At 35.5% G+C, this 23873-nt stretch overlaps 1 protein-coding gene and 1 non-coding gene across 3 annotated transcripts in view; both read left to right on the top strand.

The window, feature by feature from the left end:
- TMTC2 (transmembrane O-mannosyltransferase targeting cadherins 2) overlaps positions 1-23873 on the top strand; it is a 378826-nt gene that overhangs the window by 268603 nt on the left and 86350 nt on the right. For both annotated transcript variants that reach the window (XM_012749530.3, XM_012749528.3), the window contains one exon: positions 17922-18003. In XM_012749530.3, coding sequence (XP_012604984.1) covers positions 17922-18003 — 82 coding nt within the window. The remainder of the gene's footprint in view (positions 1-17921; positions 18004-23873) is intronic.
- LOC142873542 (U6 spliceosomal RNA) lies at positions 16310-16416 on the top strand. Its single transcript, XR_012921557.1, has one exon. It is a non-coding gene; the product is annotated as a U6 spliceosomal RNA (small nuclear RNA).

Raw genomic sequence — 23873 nt, 5'->3', positions numbered from 1 at the left:
ATTTTATTCTTTTTGATATGAAAAGAATTAAAAGAGTAAAAATGCTTTCTTAATTTTCTTTTTGGATTGTTTATTCTTAGTGTGTAGAAACACAGGTGATTTTTATATATTGATTTTATATTCTACAACTTTTCTGAATTTATCAGTTCTAACAATATTTTCTGGAATCTTTAGGATTTTCTATCTATAAGATTTTGTCATCTGCAAAGAGAGATCATTTTTATTTCCTCCTTTCCAATTTAAATGCTTTTTTCTCCCCCTTGGCTAATTGCTGGCTAGATTTCCAATACTATGTTAACTAGAAGTGGTCAGAGTGAACATTTTTTTCTTCCTGATCTTAGAGAAAAAAAATTTCAGTTTTTGACCATTGGATATGGTATTAGCTGTGGACTTTACTTATATGGCCTTTATTATGTTGAGATAATTTACTTCTATCCCTCGTTTCTTGATGTTTTTTCATGAAACAGTGTTGAACTGTGTCAAATACTTTATCTGCATCAATCGAGATGATGTGATTTTTGCCCTTCATTCTGTTAATATGGTGTGTTACATTGATTGATTTTTGTATATTGAATCATTCTTGGATTCCAGCAATAAATCCCCCTTGATCGTGGTATATAATCCTTTTAATGTGTTATTGAATTTGGTCTGCTAATATTTTGTTGAGGATTTTTTGCATTGGTATTCATTAGCAATATTGGTCTTTTTTTTCATTTTTCAGTAGTATGTTTGTCTGGTATTGATATCAGGATAATGCTGATCTCATAGTGAGTTCAGAAGTGTGACCTCCTCTTCTATCTTTTAGAAAAGTTTTAGAAGTATTGGCATTACTTCTTCTTTAAATACTTGACAGAAGTGAAGACATCTGGTCCTAGTTTTTTTTTCTTTTTTTTTTTGGGGGGGGTGTTAATTACTGATCAGTTTCCCTTTGTAGTTATAAATTTATTCATATTTTTTATTTTTTGATTCAGTCTTTGTAGGCTCTGTATATTTAGAAATTTATCAATTTCTTTTAGATTATCCAATTTGTGGGTGTATAATAGATCACAGTCTCTTAGGATACTTTTTATTTCTGTACTATCAGTTGTGTTAGCTATGGACTTAATGTCTCCTCTTTGATTTTCTATTTTTGTTATTTCGATCTTTTTTCTTAGTCTAGCTAAGTATGTCAATTTTACTTTCTCAAAAAAAACTGACTTAATTTGGTTTTGTTTTTTTCTATTTTCTATTCTCTATTTCATTTATTTTAGTTCTGCTCGTTATCATTTCCTTCCTTCTGCTAACTTTCGGCTTAATTTGTTCTTTTTATAGTTCTTTGAGGTATAAAGACAGATGATTGATTTGAGATCTTCCTTTTGAATATATACATTTACCATCATATAATCCCATCTTAGTACTACTTTTGCTGTATCCTATTATTAATACTTCATTTTGTGGTTTTAATTTAGCGTTTTGTATGATTTCATTTTATATCCTCTCCTTAAGTATCAGTATATATTTTTTTAAAAGTATAAGTATATATTTTTTAAAAGTTTCATAGTTGGTTGCCCTGGAATTTTAAACTAATCTAAGTACACCTTTAACATTAAACTGCTTCATGTGTATACAGTTACCTTACAATGGAGTGTCCCCAATTCCTCCCTCATGCCCTTTATGACAGTGCTGTCATCCACTTTGCTTACTTACATGCCAGAATCACCTTGTAAATTATTACTATTATTTCTTTAAACAAATATCCTTTAGATAAGCTAAGGAAAAATATTTTATTTCACCTTCATGTATTGTTTATAACACTCTTCATTTCTTTATGTAGAGCCAAGTTTCTATCTTATACATTTTCCTCCTTTTTGAAGAATGTCCTTTAATATTTCTTACAGGGAAGTCTGCTTGTAGTAAATTCCCTCATTTTTTGCATCTAGAATATATACAGTTTTGCTTCACTTTTAAAGGATAATTTCAGTGGATATAAAATTATAGGTTTATGAGTTTTGTTTTTTTTCCCCCCAACATTTTGAATATTTTATGTTTCTGATGAGAAGTCCACTATAATTCTTAAACTTGTTCCTCCATATGTAGGGTGTTTTTTTTCCCCCTCTGACTTCTTTCAAGATTTTCTCTTTTTATTTGGCTTTCTACAGTTTCAGTATAATATGGCTAGGCTTAGTATTTTGGGAATTTATCTTGCTTGGTGTTCTCTGAGCTTTTTGAATCTGTGATTTGGTGTCTTTCATTAATTCTAGAAAGTCCTCAATCATTATTACATCAGCTCTGTCTTCTTTCTTCTCCTTCTGATACTCTAATTATATATATGTTAAATACTTTGAAATTTTCCCATAGTTATTGATTGTTCTGTACCTTTCATCCTTTTACTCATTGCATTTCAGTTTGGCAAGTTTCTATGGATCTATCATCAAGCTCACTGATTCTTTCCTTGGCTATGTGGGTCTTCTAATGAGCCCGTCAAAGGCATTCTTCATTTTTGTTAGTGTTTTTGATTGCTAGCATTTCCTTTTGATTTTTTCTTAGAATTTCTCCCTGTTTACATTAACCATCTATTCTTGCATATTGTCACCTTTTCCCATTAAAGAGATTAACATGGTAATTATAATTATTTTAAGTTATCTATCTGATAATTTAAAAATCTGTTTTGTATTACAATTTATGAGTCTGGTTCTGATGCTTACTTTATGTCTTTGGACTTTATGTTTCTTGTCTTTTGGTCTGTGTCATGATTTTCTGTAGAATGCTGGAAATGTTGAATTGGGTAGTAGGAGCTGAAATTAATAGGCCTTTAATGTAAGGATTTATGTTAATCTGGCTATGAGTTTGGCCTTGTTTAGTGTTTGTTGTAGCTATAGGTGCTTGGAGCTTCAAATTCCTCTTCTGTCCTTATTTTTATCTCATGTCATGGCTTTAGATTTCCCTTCGTAATCTTTCTCAGAGAGACTCTGTGTCTTGCAGCTCTTTCAGATGCACGTCACCATTGTCACACCCTGGTTGTGGTGGAGCCCTGCTGTTGTGGTGGTGAAGTATGGGGGAGAGGAACATTCAGTAATTAGTCAGTTAAATCTCTGTCTCTGAGTGAGTCTGTGTCTCTTTCTTATGACTTTCACAAGGTTTTCTGCTTATGTAGCTCCTTCTCACTCATCACCTTAGGCAAGACAGAATGCATAGACGGGGATGAAGTGAGAAGAATGCCCTTATCTGTAGCTTTGGGAAAAGGCTTCAATAAAGTCTTTCACCAAGGAAGCAGGCCTTTGTCACTGAGAAGGCTCTGGATCTATTTCACAAGGCTTAGTCTTCTGCTTCCATCACCAGGAAGGAGAATCTTTTCTGTTTCTTCACTATGAGAACTTGGTCAGTTTCCTGGAGGTAAAGCCTATGAATGGTTGAGGACCCCCCAAGACTGTGGTACTCAGGAATCTCTCTCTCATGACAGTCTTCACTCAGCCCCCAGAAAATTGTCAAAATTACCACCCGACTGTGCCTGCCAGTTTTTGGGCTCTGTTGGCTTCTGCATCAGGTAAGCAAATCTCTACTGTGACTCTTTAGAATTGCCTGTCTCCACATTTTGGGGTGGTGGCTTACCTTGCAACTCAATTCTCTTGATGCAAGAAAAATCATTGATTTTCAGTTTTAAGTTTTTTTCAATTTTTGATAAGGACAGGAGTGATGGAATTTTTTATGACCTGATTCAGAAATTTTTTTTTTCCTATAGACTTTTGTGAGAACTAATCTCCTCCTTTCTAATACTCTTAAGACTCTGAAAACTTAAGCACTTACCATAGATTGTCTAACATTACATTGGAGCCGCTAGTATTGTGCACACATGCTTTCTCTCTGTTTCTCTTTAGCCCAATCTCTGTGTCTATATCTATGTCTGAGTATATCAGAAGTCACATGCTTTCATGGGATATGTCATATTCATATTCTTTTCCCATGGGACGACAAAGCATAATGTATGCAGTAAATGCTCAGTAGAAGCTTTCTTAATCTTTCAAAAGTATGGAGACAGATATTTAGAAAAATATATTTGATCATGAAGCCTGCCTTCCTTCTCCACCCACTAGCTCTCCATCATAGAGGGGTGTGCCTATGTGAACACTGGTTCTGGACTGCCTGCCTTGTTCCACCATTTACTCGCTCTAGGATTTTGGTTAAGTTATTTAACTTCTCTCTGTCTCATCCTTCTTGTCTATAAAATGAGGGCAAAAACATTTTCTTGTTGAGGGGTTAAATGAGTCTATGCATGCACGTAAAGCATTTAAAACACTGCCTGGTAGGCGTATTGTAAGGACTCAAATGTTAACCATTAGAAGTAACAACAATACTGTCGTCGTTATGTCTTTGTATGACATGAAACATTATTATTTGGCCATAGCCTGCCTTGTTCAGCCTCAACAGCCATCATCCTCTACAATATGCAACTTCTGGAGACTCCATAAGTATGTAATATCCCCTTATTTCTTCTTTTTTTCCCAAACATGCTGTTGCCTTGGTCTGTAATGTCTTTTTCCTACCACTCAGCACAGTTCTACCCATCCATGTAGCTTCATCTCAAACACTCTCTCATTCGTAAAATAGTCATTAATTCTTCCAGGCAGCCTCACAACTTCTCTTTCTGGTTTCTTATTGCACGTGAATACTTACATAATAACTGAATCCTAATATACTATTATTGTTTGCTTTATTTTGTTTTTTACAGTAGGTACCATGTCCATCACTGTTTTTAGCTTGGTAGTTAGCACATAGTTGTAAATATTTGTCAAATGAATGTAGGTTAAATGAATGTAAGTAACTCCAAAGCAGAGATTGACTCAGTTCACACATCTTTCAGTCAGGCCATAACACACACTGACACATCACTGCCTCTCCCCACTGAGTTAATTTTTCTATTGTCTGCACTCCCATGAGAGTAAGTATGTCACCTTTTATTTTCATTGGCCATTTTCATAGCAGTCTTGCCCACTAGACTGAGAGCTACTCTAGGGTATCAGTTCAGACATATGTATTTATTTTTTTATTTTTTTTTTTTTTTTTTTTTTTTTTTTTTTGAGACAGAGTCTCACTTTCTTGCCAGGCTAGAGTGAGTGCCATGGCGTCAGCCTGGCTCACAGCAACCTCAATCTCCTGGGCTCAGCGATCCTACTGCCTCAGCCTCCCTAGTAGCTGGGACTACAGGCATGCGCCACCATGCCCGGCTAATTTTTTTTTGTATATATATTTTTAGTTAGTCAATTAATTTCTTTCTATATTTTGGTAGAGACGGGGTCTTGCTCAGGCTGGTTTTGAACTCCTGACCTCGAGCAATCCGCCCGCCTCGGCCTCCCAGAGTGCTAGGATTACAGGCGTGAGCCACCACGCCCGGCCTATTTATTTTTTTTTTTTTTTATTTTTTTTTTTTTTAGATGCTGAGAAAGGGCTTTTTCTTTCTGGAACAAAGAAAATTAATTCAGTATTGCATGGTGGAAGGAAAGGGTGAAAGAATGAAAAATAAAGTTTGAAGGGATAATTGGCAAAGGTGAAAGTTTACACAGATAATTAGACAGGGAAAAATGATACTTTAAGTGGGTTAAAATGAGTAAAAAATGAGACCTTTATTTAATTTTATTCTATTGGTTAAAATTCTGTTGGCAGAAATCCTCAGCATTAAGAAGGGATTGAAGAGTGAATTTAAAGGGTCAAATAGTTGTATAACATTTTTGAATATAAAACAATGTCTTTTTTTTTTCTCAGAAATTTTATTGTATTCCTATGACTATAGAAATAATAATCCTATAATACTGGAAGATAGGAGTAAAAAAATACAAAATTGACTGTATTCCTTTTTTTTCCCATTTGAAAACATAGTAGAGTTTGATCTTCTGGACATGTGTTTTACTCTGATAACCTTAGAACAGAATCTGAGAAGAGTGTTTAATATGCCATTCACTTTGGAGGGAATTTGTAGAATTTCATGAACAGTAGTGGTGATGATAATGAATATATATAGTATTTTTCTGACAGGTATAATAGAAAACAGATAATTCTCTATTCTTTTGTTAAGTATAATGTATGGCAGTCACCAATAATATGATCTTTTATAGAAATTATCATAATATTTATGTATTTTACCTGAATAATCAGCTTTATATATAAATTTGATGGGATGACAGCAATATGAAATACTTTCCACAGGAAGTGATAAGGTTGAATTTATGCTGGTAAAGATTATAGAAGAAGCAACCTTTTCTTTTTAGGGTTGTGTTATTGTTTTGCTGAAGTTCATTGTGATCTTAGAAAGTATTAAATTTGCTTAACCTAATGCTCAGTTTGTAGCACAGTTATTACAAATATCAAATATAACTACTGTACTAAAAGACATTTAAGAAATCTTCATTTGGAAATCTGAGAAATATTTGTTTTTGTATTGGCATTGTAGATATTCAAACATTTGTGAAATGAATGGATTAGTTATTGTTATTTTAAGCAATCCAAAACTTAAACAACTTTCCAAAAGAATATGTACAGTTGTATAAAATCTTTTTGAGACATAATAGGATTTATTTTAAGTGGCCCTTCTTTTAGGTACATAGCTTATTTTACTCTTACTTTTCTAACTTCATTTGATTCTTAACCCACTTATTCTAGCAATACTTAAAACTGCCTTTTCTACTCTGTTTCTTATCCTTCAGTACAGAAGCTATGTGCTGGATATAATGTTGTCTTTGGGTGTTTTTTGAATTTTATTTTTCTTTCCATTGCCTATCCAGCATTTTTTATTTTATTATATTTTTTAAAATAAATATTAACATGTTCATCTAAAGTTTGGTAGCAGCTTGAACTCTGCCAACTACTTCAACCTGAGTTTGCCAAATCATGTCAACATTTCAAAAAGAGAATGGTCCTTTTGGAAATACATATTTCTGGATGGGGAGGTACATGAGGAAGGGGGTATATATTCTTAAACTGTCACCAGTATTTATATGGTTTTTCCAGTTTGATCAAAAGTGAGTTCTAAGTTCTTTTAACTGTACCTTCAGTTTCCAACTTTGGTCCCTGTTTTATATTTTTTTCAAATTCCCTGAATCCTAAAGTCAAATTTTGCTTATAGTCTACTAAGACATTCCAGAATAAGAGACAATTTGGTTGATAAGGAAGTATTTTATATCAGAGTTCTTTATGTGGGTATATTACAAGAATGCTATTTTAAATACATCAAAAATAATCATATACATCCATGATTTGCCTTTGGGTAAATGGATTTAGGTATAAAAGGCCTAGTTAAAAAGAGAACTTTTTTATTTTTTTGAGACAGAGTCTCACTCTGTTGCCCAGGCTAGAGTGAGTGCCGGGGCGTCAGCCTAACTCACAGCAACCTCAAACTCCTGGGCTCAAGTGATCCTTCTGCCTCAGCCTCCCGAGCGAGTAGCTGGGACTACAGGCATGTGCCACCATGCCCGGCTAATTTTTTCTCTATATATTAGCCGGCCAATTAATTTCTTTGTATTTATAGTAGAGTCGGGGTCTCGCTCTTGCTCAGGCTGGTTTCGAACTCCTGACCTCGAGCTATCCACCCACCTCAGCCTCCCAGAATGCTAGGATTACAGGCGTGAGCCACTGCGCCCGGCCGAGAACTTTTTTTTGAGTGCTCACAAAGTGTTGTTGTGCTATACTTCTTAAATATGTTTTACCTCATTTAATCCTTGTATGATGCTGTACTTTAGCTACTGGTGTGTCTGTTACACAAAGATCATGACAGCTAACATTTGCTGAGCGCTTACTATGTGTTGTGCACTGATGTAAGAGCTATATGTGTACTGTCTCAGTGACAAACTTCATCAAGAAATATCATCATTATCCCTAGAAGGAACTGAATTTCTTGAAATGTTCAGTAACTTGCCCATGTAGCCCAGCTATTCTGCAGATCGTCCTTGAGGAGATAATCAAACTCAAGTCAGATTCCCAAGCCCATGTTCTTTCCTCTATGCTAATACTTTTTAAATAACACATCAGTGCTTATTTTAAAATAGAAATGACTTTAAATGATTTAAAAATGTAATAGCTTAGATCCCCCTACATCTTCAAAGCTCCATTTTTGTGTTTTCCATAACATTACACCACATAAACCCAATGTTTACGTGCTTACTACTATATTTTGGGAAGTCGAGCCAGTTGACATGTTTCTTCCAAAGCTTGCACTGTATTTATAGCATTTGTGCAACGAATTATGTTATGTTAACTAAACTGCCAACCTACTTGTTAAAATATACCTCTGCATTTGGTAAAACTGCCTAATGCTGTGGTCTCCAACCTTTTTGGCCCTCCTGGTTTCATGGAAGACGGTTTTTTCCATGGACTTTGGGGGGTTGCATGCAGGGAATGGTTTCGGGATGATTTAAGCACATTACATTTATTGTGCAGTCAAACCTCCCTGCTAATGATAATGTGTATTTGCAGCCACTCCCCAGTGTTAGTATCACCACCTCAGCTCCACTTCATATCATCAGGCATTAGATCCTCATAAGGACCACGCATCCTAAATCCCTCACGTGTGCAGTTTATACTAGGGTTCACGCTCCTAAGAGAATCTCAAGCTGCCACTGATCTGACCGGAGGTGGAGCTTATGTAGTGACACTATTAATGGGGAGCTGCTGTAAACACATATGAAGCTTCACTCACTCAACCTGCTGCTGCTCACCTCCTGCTGTGAGGCTCAGTTCCTAACAGGCCACAAACAGACTAGTACTGGTCCATGGCCCCAGGAGTTGGGGACTGCATCTCTGATGATTGAGAATGTTAGTTCAGTTGCTCTTACATCTCAAAGATAAGCCTGCCAACTCAGGTGACAATTAACCTGCACAATGTGATGAAGACAATTCGGGAGGTTAATGTTTAGTGAGTCCTGTACAGCGTACATCACACATTTTTCCTACCAAGGACAAGGACATCTTAGAGGTTGACAGTGATAACTTAGCCCTGAGTTGGACTACTGTTAGATTGTCTGTCTAGCAGCAAAGAAGTTCAGACATTCTGTTCTACATCACCATGTCACCTCTGTACTCAATTTTTTTCCTATTAGTGGCCCATTGTGAAATTACACATTTTCTCTGTCAGAAAGAGAGAGAATTTTATTTTGTAATAATGCCAAAACCATGTGTGTGCTTCAACTAGCATACCATAATGCTAGCACTTGGGACGGGTCCAGTCCGGCGATATGCTTGTCATTTGTATTTATACATACAGACTTGTTCTGCTGGTAACATGCCAGACCTGGCCATTTATGTGTGTTTTCTCCTTTCCACCTAGTTTAAAGGTTCCTATGATTCTAAATACACTACCTCTAGTCACTTCACACTCTAGAAGTGAAAGCGAATGAGTATTGCTTACTAAACATTGCTGTTTTCTGTAGTTTGTTCTTTGTAAGTAGCAGAAAATTATCATTTGCAGAAGGTGGCTCAGGAATCATTAGCTTGGCAGAAAGTAGAAATCTGGTTAAATTTAGTTGTTAAGTAATCTTGTATTGTCAAATAAATGTGTTTTGAGTTGGCTGGTATCAAATTATCATCTGTAAGCGGCAAGTCCTTTTAAATGGTGTTAAAATATGAAAAAAAATTTCCAATAGACAGAATTTCTAAATAATCTTCTCTAATTTGGATCTTGTAAAGAGAAATTTTAAGCAACCAGAACTTGGACTGACTAGATAGTCCATTGCTTTTTTGCTTGGCTGACTTTTCCCCCATCTGGAGTCAGCTTAAATATGCCTCCTCCTTTTTAAATCCTCCCCTGACTCTCTCAGGCAGAATAGATGCCCTGGTCTCTGTTTCCTCCTTAGTTGCTTACTGTGCATATGTCACATGAGTGCCCTTTTAAGTAAAATATTCAATTGGTAAGGACCCACCTCTAGAGTTGGCACGATATTACACTGTGTTTATGAGCGGGAATTATTTTATCTTTACCTTTACTTTTACAGGATGCCAGGCATATAGTAGGTATTCTCTGTACATGATGAAGAATGGATGGATGCATGAGTTTTTCTTTAAGCTACTCCATGAAGTTTATATTTAAATAACATGATGATTCTTGGTAGTAAACTTCTGGAACATTCCTATAATGTAATAGCACACATTATGAAGCCAGATTGTCTCTGTTTGAATCCCAGCTCTGCCAGATCAAGCTCTTCTGTACCTTGAGCAAGGTATTTAACCTCTCCGTGCCTCAGTTTCTTCTTTTGTAAACAGGGATTATAGTAGTATCTCAGGTGTGTTATGAATATTTGTGACAATATGTATAAAGTGCTTAGAACAATGCCTGGTGCGTAGTAAACTACTCTATAATGTTTCTGTTCTTACTATATAACCTTCTAGAAAAAGGAGGATTGCAGTATGCTATAACAACAAACTATTAATACTTGAAGAATGTGTTTTGGTAAGGAGAGAAGACAAATGGAAACTTCATTATGCTTAAATTCCCATGGTCTTATGCTGTGGAAGGATGTCTTTGTGAATGTCCTCTTTTGGAGATGGAGAGCTGAATTCATAGGGATACCTCAGTAATGCTGCTGATGGAGCTCAGTGGTTTCATCTGGTGGGACAGGGCAGTGTCATAAGAGCCATTTGACTTCTCTGAGTCAAATTCTTGTGAGAGATAAACAAGAATTAGGGTAACTCTAGACTTCTTAACCAAGTCAAAAAGGGGATTCTGTTAAAAATACATTAGAACAATGGGCATAGGGTAGTTCCAGGAAAACTAGAATTATTTAGAGCTCTATACACTTTCAATATATATATAGCCTAGTTTACTTAAGAATCTTTCTAGGCTATTCTACCTTTGATGGGCGTCTTTACTTTGAAATTGCTTTCAGAAGATAAACAAGTCATCTTTTTTTTTTTTTTTGAAACAGAGTCTCGCTTTGTTGCCCAGGCTAGAGTGAGTGCCATGGCGTCAGCCTAGCTCACAGCAACCTCAAATTCCTGGGCTCAAGCGATCCTTCTGTCTCAGCCCCGCAAGTAGCTGGGACTACAAGCATGTGCCACCATGCCCGGCTAATTTTTTCTATATATATTAATTGGCCAATTAATTTCTTTCTATTTATAGTAGAGACGGGGGTCTCGCTCTTGCTCAGGCTGGTTTCAAACTCCTGACCTCGAGCAATCCACCCACCTCAGCCTCCCAGAGTGCTAGGATTACAGGTGTGAGCCACCACGCCTGGCCACAAGTCATCTTTTTTAATTTCATTCATTAGTAAAGAATATGAACTACAAGGTTTTTCTTTTTGCCTTTGATTGAATTATTTTTTTATTTATAGGGTACAAGTGTAATTTTTATTTTTATTTTGTTTATGTATAGGGTACAAGTATAATTTTGCTAGATGTATAGATTGTGCAGTGATGAAGTTGCCTTCCAGGGTATCCATTATCTGAATAACAGATATTGACCCATTAAGTGATTTCTCATTATCCAGCTCTCTTACCCTTCCAAGTCTCCATTGTCCATCATTCCACACCCTACATCCTCGTGTACATATTATTTAGCCCTCGCTTGTGAGTGATAATATGTGTTATTTCTCTTTCTGTGTCTGACTTGTTTCACTTAAGACACTGGCCTCTAGTTCCATCCATCTTGCCACAAAAGACATGATTTCATTCTTTTTTGTGGCTGAAGATTATTCCATTGTATACCAAATTTTCTTTATGCAATCATTTGTTGATGGACACTAAGGTTGATTCCACATCTTTGCTATTGTGAATAGTGTTGTGATAAACATAGAAGTGCAGATATCTTTTTGATATAATGATTTATTTTCTTTTGCATAGATAACTAGTAGTGGGATTGCTGGATTGAATAGCAGTTCTATTTTTAGTTATTTGAGAGATCTCCATATTGTTTTCCATAGAAGTTGTACCAATTTACATTCCCACCAACAGTGTGTAAGCATTCTCTTTCTCCACATCTTCACCACACCTGTTATTTTTTGTCTTTTTTAATGATAGCCATTCTGACTGGGTTAAGATGATATCTCATACTGATTTTAATTGCATTTCTCTGATTAGTGATATTGAGCATTTCTTCATACACTCTTGACCATTTGTATGTCTTCTTTTAAAAAATGTCTATTCATGGAATATGGACTACAGTTGACTTTAGGTCTTACCCCAGTCTTAGTGTCAGCTAGTAGACCTGGGAGGGCCAATTCCTCTCCCCTGTGGTGAACTGGAAAGCAATGGAAGCAAAAGGGGATAGAACGAATTAAGAAATTAACTTTTCTTTAAATTTGTAACCACTTCCCCTGAACTTAATGCCATTTTTTTCTAATAGAGAATTGTAACCAATAGAGTTCAGTTTACCCAGGTCCTTTGATACACGACTAAAGAAAATTAAACTCGTTCAAATTAGTGGCTTTTTTGGATGTTCACCTTTGTGGTCTCAGAACCAGACTAGAACTCAGATTTCTCTTATTAAAGCCTATGCTCCTTTTAGTACTGGCTAAATCGTTAAAGAATTTTGTGTCCAAATAAATTAAATAACGCTCTACGTCCTTTACAACTAAAGCTTTCTACAAATATATATATATATATATACATATATATATATGTATACATATATATATATGTATATATATATATATATATGTAAAAATTAGGGAATTATTTACATCTGGCTTCATCCTCTTACAAGAGCATTTGGATTTGAGAGCAAGTGGCACTCTGCCAGTGACAAATGGAAGCACTGAGATTGCCTTCCCATCATCCGCTACCTTTTATGGTGTCGAGGGATTTCTTGCTCTCCGTTGTGACCCAGCTGCAAAGCAGCTGTTGTTGGACTTCTGCCTTTCCACTCTTACAAGGCAGCTTTCCTAACCATCCCCACAAGGTTTAAACTTCTGCAGCCCAAGTGTCAACTCTTCAGTTTTCTGAACTCGCTCAGGCCCTGTGAGAGCCAATCAGCATAGCAGCTTCCCATGCTATTGCTGCAGTTTGGGTGGAGTGATGCAGTGCATGCTCCTAGAGTACCCCTTGCACCCATAGTCCCCTGAATGATTAGAGTTGTCGCTGACAGCTAAGATTTAAGGCCTTTCTAATTGCACTAATACCCTAAAAGGAGATCACATTGGCCTCTTTATCTCTACAAAGAAAAGTTTCCTGTTGGAGACCATTTTTTCATGACCTTTTGGTGCCATTGTAAGGATCACAGAATACTGATAAAATATGTAGCTTCTTGTTTTCCTTGTGGAGAGCAGGTGTTACCAATGCTGGCAGTAGCCAGAAAGTTCTAAGTATCACTGAAGCCTCAAGATTTAGTCAGATTTACAACAGGAAACTATGCTATCTATCACTGAGGCAACAACACTTCTCCAGGAGAGTAGGCATTTAAGAAGTGTTTTTTGAGTGTTTGCTTTTGCAAGATGTTTAACATTCTTCATGCATTTTTGACCACCTACTATGCATCTGGCCCTGGGCTAAGTGTTGATTAAACAATTCCCCTAAAGTGGTTTACAATTAGAAGAGGAGATTACAAACAGTAATTAGACTACATATGGTAAGTGTCACAACAAAAGTAGGAATCAAGTGTTGTTAGAGCACCCAGGAGGAATAGACTCAGCTTGAAGAATTCTGGGCAGGCTTAATTTGGTTATGCCCATAATTGGAAAGTTATATGAGACTTCTAAAAATAGATTTTTGGGGGTTCTTTTCCCTTCTAATTTTAAATCAAAAGAAGAAAAAAACCTATACATTAAGTTGTTTGCCCAGTTGTGACTTATATTTTGACTTTCTGTGTTTCTTTTTCAAAATCCTCACGTGTCTGTGTCCTCCTGCTAGCCCTGCTGCTCCCCTCCCTTTCATAGCCCGGCATACTGATGGAGTTGTCTGGAATTGCTCTATCCATTTTCTTACCTGGCTTCACCCCATTCTACCCACTTCTGACCTCAAGACCTATTAAACACACCTTACTGAGGTCACCAATGATCTGTTACTAAATCCAGTGGGTATTTTCCAGCATTTGACACAATTGACTTAGTACTGTTTGCTTGAGACACCAGATCACTTTACCTTGAACCCCTTATTCAACCTGATTAACAAACACACCCTTGACATCTCAGGTGTCTGAAAGGTATGTTAATCTCTACAGTTCTCAAAACTGAGCTCAGGGTCTTGCCTCCTAAACCCGGTCCTCTTCCATTATTTACGACTTTCCTTTCAGTTTCATAGTCCAGCAACCTAGAGGTCATCTTTGTTACTCCACCTCCTTCCTCACATCCTCTCCTTACCGTGTCCCCATCTTGTCATTCTGTCTCTTTTATCTAAATCTCTCTCCTGCCAGTTCATTAACTATAGCTCTACTGTCACCTGCCTCCTTCCCTTCTGTTCCCATTGCACTCTGTTATCCTTGCTACCCTCGTAGTTATATTTATTAATATAAAACAGCAGATACATCTTAGTATGACTGATCAGCCAGGTATGCTCTGCTCTTGCTTACTTTTTCACTTTCACTCCCCTCTGCTTTACTCACCTTGAGCTTCACGCAGGTTTTTTCTTCTTCTTCTTCGTCTTCTTTTATTCTTACCACAGGTATTTTACCTTTGCTGTGCCTCTCCTGAGAATACTTTTATCTCCCCTTCCATTAGTTAATCATATACATCTTTTGATTTTTAGGTCAGACATCAGTTCCTTTGGAAACCCTCCCTGAATACTTTGAATACATCAAACCAACTTAGAGGTCAAAGTCCCATCTACTGTTTTTTCTATCTTCTTAACAGCTGCAGTTTTGCAAGCTTCACCAGAGCAGAAGTTGTGTCTGTTACTCATGGTTTTTATCCTAGTGCTTAATACAGTGCTGGATGCATGGGAGGTACTCAATAAAATTTATCAAATTAAGGGAATCAATGAATAAATTGAATGAATTGCTAAAACTTCACTGTTTTAATTAAAAGCAGATATTTTGGTTTGTTATGGAAAGATAAATTATATGCATAATTCTAAAGTCGGAGAATGGCCCATTTTAATATCCAAAATGATTTGCATAATTTTAAGTAAAATTTTAGGATATACTTATATTTACCTATAACTTAATTACAAATGTGATTCAAACAGAATTTCTACTTACTTCATCTTAGCTTCCTCAGATGTTTTAATGAAATGTCTGAATTCTGTTCTCATCAACTGAGATTATGGATGGATAAGAGTTATGATGAGATAGTGGTTTTTAGCTTTGAGCTTAGTATAGTAGCACAGTGTAACAGCTTAAGTAATTTGCCCAGGTGGGGCTTATGATGTGGTTGTATCCTATCAAATCACCTCCACTGAAATGTTATTACAGTGCATGTGGATGACCCCTTTAAGCTTGAAGGTAGAATATACAAGAGAACAGATGTAGAAAGGAAATGAAAATTGTAATATAACAGGAAATCTGAGTCAGCTAAACACCTTTAGTTATGTAATATTTATAGAATTTAGCCCTTCTGTGTTTATACTTTAAAATCTAACAATTTTACTCATACTGTCAAAGCTGTGTAGAAAACAACAGTTAAACTTGAATTTTAAAAATTATCAGATTTTAAAATAACATGTTTATGAAAGGCATAGTTATAATTTGAAGTGGTTATTTAAAATGGTCCCATATGTTCATATCTTATAATGATTTTAATATATTTTTATTCAAGACATTAAAATTCTAAGTAGGTGAGATTTTTTTTCTTTTTGTTTTTGCTATTACTTTTCCATTTTTGCTCCCTTCTTGGCATTCTTACAAGTCTTCTCCTTTTACTTCTCACTCTAGGTGCCAGATATCCAGTATTCTAATTTCCTCCCCATACTGGTATGTGGCACCCTATTTGGCCAGTCTTTCTGAATTAGTCTTCCATACTCAGTTGCCCTAGCGTCTCAGACAGAACTCCATGACTCTACTACGTGTGTACCTTCCTACTGACATTTGCTCCCACAGTTTTCTCAGGTGTCATTTTCCCAGGTGAATAAATAATACCTGCATTCACCCACATACACCACGTAAAAAGTTGTGCAATCATCTTTGAGTCTTCTTTTTCTATTACCTGATTGGCCACTTCTCTTCAAAAGAGATCCCAAATGTAATCACTTCTCACCACCTCCATTGCTGTCACCCTTATCTAAGCTGTGGAGTATTAACAACCTCCTAAGGGGTCTGTCTGTTTTCTCTTCTGTCCTCCCTACAGTTTTCCAACCAAAATCAAGAATGTGTTTTTTCTAAGTGTAAATGAGATTATATTGTTATAGGTCATTTCTATTAATAAATAGAGGTGACTTCACCTCTATTAAATCTTCTCTCATGTCCCTCATGTCCAAAGAAATTCCAGTGCTTACTTCAGCAGCGCATGCACTGAGAGTGAAATGATACAGAGAAGATCAGCATGGCTCCTGCACAAGGATGCCACACCAATTTGGGAGGCTGTCCAACCCTTTGTAGGTTATTACCTAAGGAACGATGAGTCAAAGCAACATGTGGCATCCAATATTGAAACTAATTTTCGCCAAAAAGAAAAACGAAATTTCAGCCTCCTTCAAGGATTTTGTTAGGCCCTACGTGATTGGGTCCCTCCTGTTATACTGTTTCTCTCTGTGCTTTCCTCTTTTCTCTTTGAAGTTAAAATGTTGTGGGAAACATTCCAGGGAATTTTAAAATTTTAATTATTGGGTATTTATTAAGACTTGTGATTTAAAGAGGAGTTACTGAAAGGAGTAGCATTATTAAAATGATAGAAGAAATGAGGGAGTCAGTTTTCTGATCATTTGGTTATCACTAGCTATAGGTGGTAGAGGCTGTGAGCTGTGTCTCAACTACTAGAATAATGAGTGAATGGAAGAATGTAGCAATGGTGAATTTGAACAAGAACATGCACAAGAGAAGGCAGTATGGAAAAATGATCAAAGTTGCATTCAATGTAAAATATTAGGTTAATTATATAACTTCTAACTTTGGAAAATTGATCTTCATAACTGTGGTTGTGAAAATATATGTGAAGTAAGAAAAAAAAATGCCTGACGTTTATATGGGTAGATAGTATTAAATATATAAATTAGGAGGAATGGGCAGATAAAGCCATTTCTCAGTACCATGGTCCATGGCTTTGGACACCACCCAGTGCCTTGCTGCCATTCTCAGTCACTATAGATTTTCTTTCTAGCCACACCAGACAAGATAGAACTGCTCTAGGGAAGTTGTTCTCAGGGCTGTCTGCGGACTTTGGACCACCCCTTTCTGTTACAACAAAGCAATAGCTAGGTGGGCAATGTATAGTTTTAGAATCTGTTTAGATTATGATATCATTTCATGAAAAATCAATTTATTGCATGCAAATATTTCCCCCTTTATTTTGGTGTTATTTTTATTGGTGTGAGTACAATGGCAATATTTATTAATACTTAAAACCACAGTCAGGAAGTTAACCTGGCTTTAGTTTAAATCCTGGATTAGAGAATTTTAGTCCTGAATGATAGCAACAATAAGCAGTAGCTGATTGAGGGTCACCAAATTGGCTTCTTTTCTCATCTATAAAGTGAGTGATGAAGACCATCTCAAAAGCAAAATGGCCATAGTTCTTTACAGGGAAAAAGAAGGAATTAAGAGGAAGTAACCTAAAGGCAGAAAATAAAATATAAAATGAAAGTATTCCCTTAAAACTGTTTCTGTGAAACCATTTTTTTAATCTTACTTCCCTGGCCTCCTCCTTTTTGATCCTTTTGAAAAGTTCCTTCTCTCCTTCTGTTCTTTATTCTTGTTTCCCAGGGTTCAGACCTTGGTCTTCTCTTTCAACATGTTTTCATTGATCATCCCCATTTAGATAAAAATAAAACACTTTTTTTAAATGATGATTATCAAGTAAACATTAGTTTACTTCATTTGGACCCAAGAAGTGAAGAATCTCTCATGATCTGTTGCTGAATCATCCAATTTCTCTGTTTTCCAGGGTCGTAAGAGCGAGGCTGAGAAGTTCTTCTTGAAGGCTATCGAACTGGATCCCACCAAAGGAAACTGCTACATGCATTATGGTGAGTGGTCGATAGTCTTTTCCACGTCTGCCATGTGTACTAGTAATGTCGATGTGAGATTTAGGTTTTGCTGATAATGTTTTCAGAGGGATTGACTTTCGTTGTTGTAGATTTAACCTCATGCTGTCTTCTTACCTTCCCACCCAAAACAGTTACATGAAAGAGGGCTGTGTGTTGTAACTTCCTTCAGTAACTTCCATAGGACTTTAATGGGAAAGGCAGTTTCCCAGGTTTGTTCAAGTTCAGTGTGGAGTTTAAGCGAGACCTCATCAAGAAAGCGTCTAACTTCTGGCCTGATGCATAGTTTACAATGAAAATATTGGCTTCCTTTTCATTCTAAATGATAGATAATGTATTGATCTTTGAGAAGTGGCATTTTGAAGTTTTAGAAATTTAAGTTTTAGCCTCAAAATCTTGCTTTTTGGAAGATGCGGATGTGTGCCAGCCTATAAATGCCTAAGATTGAGGCCAAAGATAAGCTGTAAAGGTTGTAAAGCCTGGCTGTCTCATTCCGTTTAGCCCGGCCCTTAATCAGTCCAGAATGAGCTTACATAACAGCTCTGTGACACTCTACTCTGTCATTAGTAGTGAGTCATCTGTTTAGTGAGGCGAAGTATATATATGGTTTGGTGTTAGGTAAGATGTGCTTATTCCTACCACATTTGCGGTTGGAATGTTTTTAAGGAGCCAAAAGGCATTTGCTCTTGCTAATCCCTTGGGAGGAAAAAAGTGTTTTTTGAATCACTGTTGGCTTTGATATATTAGAGATTATCAAGTAGTAACCTTAAAAGTGGACAGCAATTAAACCTAAAGGAAATAAAGCTAATATGCTTATATCATATTTAATTCCTTCTCCCAGTTTCCAGCTTGTAAAAAGTCAGTGAGAGGCTACAAGTGTAGAAGAATGGAAATAAAAAAAATGGAGGATACACTTATTAACTACAAGTCCATTTTAAAATTTACGTTGTTGTGTGTATATGTTTATAAAGCTAGGGTTCTGATGGTTTATCTTTCCGGCATAATGCAGGAGGTAATCTCACACAAGGTATTACATAATCACTTCTGGTTTTGTTTCATAATGTAGTTTTATTGCTGTCCTTAGATAGACAACTAATTCAAGTTTGCTACAGAATTTATTTCTATTTTCATAGATTTTCCCATATGAAGATTTTCTCATGCCCACTATTTTTGGTACCTGTATTGTGCATTGAAGTAGATTCATGATTATTTTCCCTGAGTGCTAAAGGACCTCTTGTCATAGCATTTTATAAAATAGGATTTTTTTTTCTGTCTTGCTGCCTGCATTTTCTTTGTCTCAGAAATTCTACTTACTACATCTTCCAAGGTTGTTTCCCATAATATTATTGGGAATATTATATATTTGGGTGTTATACAATCAATTTCTTTAAATGCCATCACTGCTTTATTTGAATTTCAATTGAAAAAAATCACTTTTATTAATTTTAAAAGTTAGCCTCCTTACTCTGGCTTCGTCTATCTTCTATCTTTTTAAAAAATTATTTTTACATTACATCAGACTTCTGAAATGTTTTTTCCAGTGGTGGTAGATGGATATTTCTCCCATGAGGAATTTTTGGATTTAGTTGAATGAAAGTTTAACAAACTTTTTATTTTATATGTTATTTGAAAGGAAGAAGTAACAAATGTCTTTACATACATGTATAAAAACTGGTTCTTCTTAGTACCCTTGGATTAAGTTTTTTGGCATACATACATTATTAGAAGTGTAACTATTTGCCAAGAGAGAAATTACTGCACAATTAAATCTCATTTTATGAGCTATAATGCTAGGGATTTTATGAAATTTTATTGCTTCTAATATTTATTTCTACTTTGGAGTCAGAAATGGAAAGAACTCAAAATGAGGTTTCTAAAAGGAGGAGTTCAGGCAAAATTGGCTATAAACAGACAGTAAGCCCTTAACTGGGTGCTTGATATACCATGGTCACTGTGCTCAGATTATAAAAAATAATGTATATTTAAAAGAATATTGATTATTTTCATTTGGAGGAATCTATTTCAAATGATTGAATTGTAGAACTGGAAAGTTATTTTAAAATTATGTAATAAAATCCTCAGCACAAATAAGTAGATTGAAGCCTAGACAAATGAAGTTGACTTATTCATGTTAGTTGTGGGTGAGTAAATTTTGGATCCCTTGGTTACTGTCATCATTTTTCTTCTATCACATATATTCTAGTTGTTTTTTTCCATGCAACATTGGCAAATGGACAGTAAATTAACATTTTTGATTGGTAGGCCAATCAACTGTGTGCAGTTTGAGAACACCAGATACATATAAGTCATGATTTAGCCTAAAATTCTTAGGGAATGCTTTTTTTTTAATTTTAGTATTTATAAGCTGCATCTGCTAGGTGCTGTTCTGTTTTCAGACAGTGAGTAGTGCTTTATAGGAAATAGGATGATGTCGTTCTTTAGAAGGTGATGAGGTAGGAAGTGAGATAAGGTGGTCAGATATGTGATATTTGGCAACTCTAAGCTTAAACAAGTTATTTGAAGAGACAGGTTCAGGCAGGGGAAACAGAAAGTTTAAATGTCTAAGGCAGTATGAAGCTTGTATTCCCAGAAGAGAAAGAAAGCTAATGTGACTGGAACATACTGAACCAGGTGCAAAAATGGGAAAAGATAAGGCCACAGGGAAAGCAGAGGTAGAGCTCATAGGACTCATAGACCAAGCTAAGGAGTGCTTTTTTATTCTAAGAGTAATGGATTGGACCATGTCAAGAAGACAAGATTAGAGAGTCGTCAGAGCAGAGCAAGGGAAACTCTTTAGAGAACTATTGTGATCTTTCAGGTGGGAGATGATGGTGGCTTGAATTTGGTAGTGGTTATGAGACTGTAAATATTTACATTGAAAATACATGTTTACCTCCTTTATAAAATTCTAACATAATTTGGAATAGGGAGGGCCTGTTTTCCATTTTTTACCATCAACATCTATCATATTGCCATATACACAGTAATGCGCAGTGGTTATTGAGCTCAGTTAGGAATGTCTTCCATTCTATAATTGAATCTGCATTGCAAAATTGCCTGAAAGGATGTTCCATTTAAATTTTTATTTCTTGTTCAAGAAAATACAAACTATGATTATCATATCAGTTACTTGCCAACTTACTGGCTATATATATTCCTAGGGTGTTTATATCCACAGATTGAATGAATGCTAACACTTCCTGAGCTTAAAAATAAATGTTTAAATGAAATATATGTGTTTTGAGTCTTTTATAAATGCTTTTACAAATGCCAATGAAAATGCCAGAGTGGATAAGTTTTGCTCTATGGGAAATCCCACTCTCTTGGGTGATTATGTGCTTTTGGTTTGCGTGTTAATGATAGAAGTGACTTGGAAAATACCATCCAGTTGGGACTAGACAGAGGGAATTATAGGAATTTGTATTGGCTGTAATGATAATTAGAAGGCAATATTTAAAGATCCTATCAGTTATTTATATTTTGAATCCACTGGCCTTATGTCTGGGGAAAGGAATTGTATTGCAGATTACTTTTATTTTCTTCAGACTGACTTGCAAGAAAGAAAGCCAGGGAGCTTTATACAAATGGTTTAATAAATCAGTTAAATATTGGGCTCTATCGTGTCTACAGTCTCTGGGATTCAGATTCTAACCTGTAAAGTGAAAAGGTTGATATGGACTCCATTGATATGGACTCCCAAAATGTTTCTAATACTCAGATTTTATGTTGTCTATAATTTATACTCAATTTCTCACAGTTCTTTTATCCAAAGTTATAAGGAATATGGAGAAAATAAGTTTCAAACTATGGGATCAGTAATAATATTATATTTACATCTTGTCCAGCTTACCGTGTATTCCCACATCCGTGAAACAAATTGTAAAAATATTTTTGGAATTCAGTTTATAAATCTTAAAGGTGAAGACTTGGTGCCTTGGTATCTCATGTGGGCCTGTAATTCAAATGATTTGCTATGGACTCCCCTGTGCCTCCAATAGGAAGATTTTGCCGAAAGAATGAGGATCAAGACAAGAAGTCCCTCTTTTAAAAAATTATTGAAAAAATAATTCTTTTCAGATAGAATATATTATAAATCTTTCTGTAGGTCCAAAGCAGTTAATTTGGTAGACATTGAATGAACAATTTAAATCAATAAACATTTGTTATAAGGTATCTACTATTTATAAATCCTGGTAGACGGGAATTCATTAGATATTAAAGACAGACACCTGAAAAATTAAAAGGTGACACATTGTCACCTTTGACACATTGATAAATGCTACTGACAAGAAGTACTTTTTTATGTAGACTTTTGACAGTCATTTCTTTTCCTGTCTAACTCCTAACAGTGAGTCTCTAAGAGCCTGTAGCCCATTTTCTTGTTATTGATACTCTGGGTTATGATGATCTTTTGCGAGGGTTTAGCTTTATACTGTTGAGTCCTGAACCTCTTACTTCTAACCTCCAGCTTAGTATTTATTGAGCACCATACTCGATGTAATGACACAGTAGGGAATAAGACAGGCTCCAGTGAGCTTACAAACTGATGAAAGAAACACAAATTGTAAAAATAATGATTTAATTACAATTAGTTTAAAAAGGATGTTATTTTACCATTATTCTTCCTGGGCCCATAGAAAAGTGTAGAATTTTAAAAAGCTATTGTTATCTGCATTGTTGTTATTTGGTTTTTCTGTCAATTTTAGAATCCTACTACATTTATCAAACACTTTGTCATCTACCTTTTGTTTTCTTGTCCCTGATATTTTTTGCTCATCCTCCAATTCTGGTGAGATAGGATCCCAATTACATTTGACTGAGAAAATGGAAGTTCAGGATTTTTAAGACACTTTATGGATCAGAAACTTTCAATATACTTACTGGAGAAAGAACTTGAAAAGCCCTTTCAACTTTTAAGTCCAAAATTTTCTGCTGTTTATATTGCACACTGCTTTTTTTTTTTTTTCTTTATAATGGTCTCTTAGTCCATTTTGTGTTGCTGTAACAGAATACGTGATACTTGGATAATTTATAAAGAAAATTTATTTAGCTACCAGTTTTGCAGGCTGTGAAACTTTTGATTTCAATGATGATTTTGATGATCAAGCTCTGGCTTCTGATGAGGGCTTGTGTGCTGCATTATAACATGGTGGAGAAGACATGTGAGGAGAGAGACCATGAGGGGCATCCTGGCTTTATGATCATCTACTCATGGCAAATAATCCATTCCCACAAGAACTAATCCTATCTCACCTGAATGAGAACTTGCTACTTGCTGTAACTGCACTGAGCATAATTTTTTAATTATACTATAACTGCACCTCTCCCATGACTCAAACACCTTCCTTTAGGCCACACTTACCAACACAACTGCACTGAGGATTCAAATTCAACATGAGTTTTGGTGAGGGCAGAGAAGTCATACCCAAACCATAGCAGTTGGTTTATATACTATTTGTTTCATTTTAAAAAGTAGGCACTGGAGGAAGTAGTTAAAATGCTAGGTTTGATCTTTCATCAGTGAACACTGAAAGTAGAGTTTTGAAATATTTTAATGAGTTAAACTGGGGAGAAGCCTGTAGGTTTTTTTTTTAATTATGCATATAGCTAATTACAAGATGATGATGGACTGAGGTTGCCTGTGTTGTATCATTTCATTTTTAGTTACTTCAAAAATAGCAAAAGTAATTTTTAGAAATAAACAGTAAACTAAATAACAATATTGCCTTGATGAAAAATGAAAATACTTATTAAGTGAGTCTTTGCAAATTTACACTGGGATTATAATTCTGTTTAATGCTTAAGACAAAAACATTTTTTTTAAGAATATCAATGTTTAATGCCTCTTTATT

Source organism: Microcebus murinus, chromosome 10 (genome assembly GCF_040939455.1).
Source record: "Microcebus murinus isolate Inina chromosome 10, M.murinus_Inina_mat1.0, whole genome shotgun sequence".
NCBI lineage: Eukaryota > Metazoa > Chordata > Mammalia > Primates > Cheirogaleidae > Microcebus > Microcebus murinus.
Note: the sequence above shows the minus strand (reverse complement) of the source record. Positions and strands in the feature narration are given on the sequence as shown.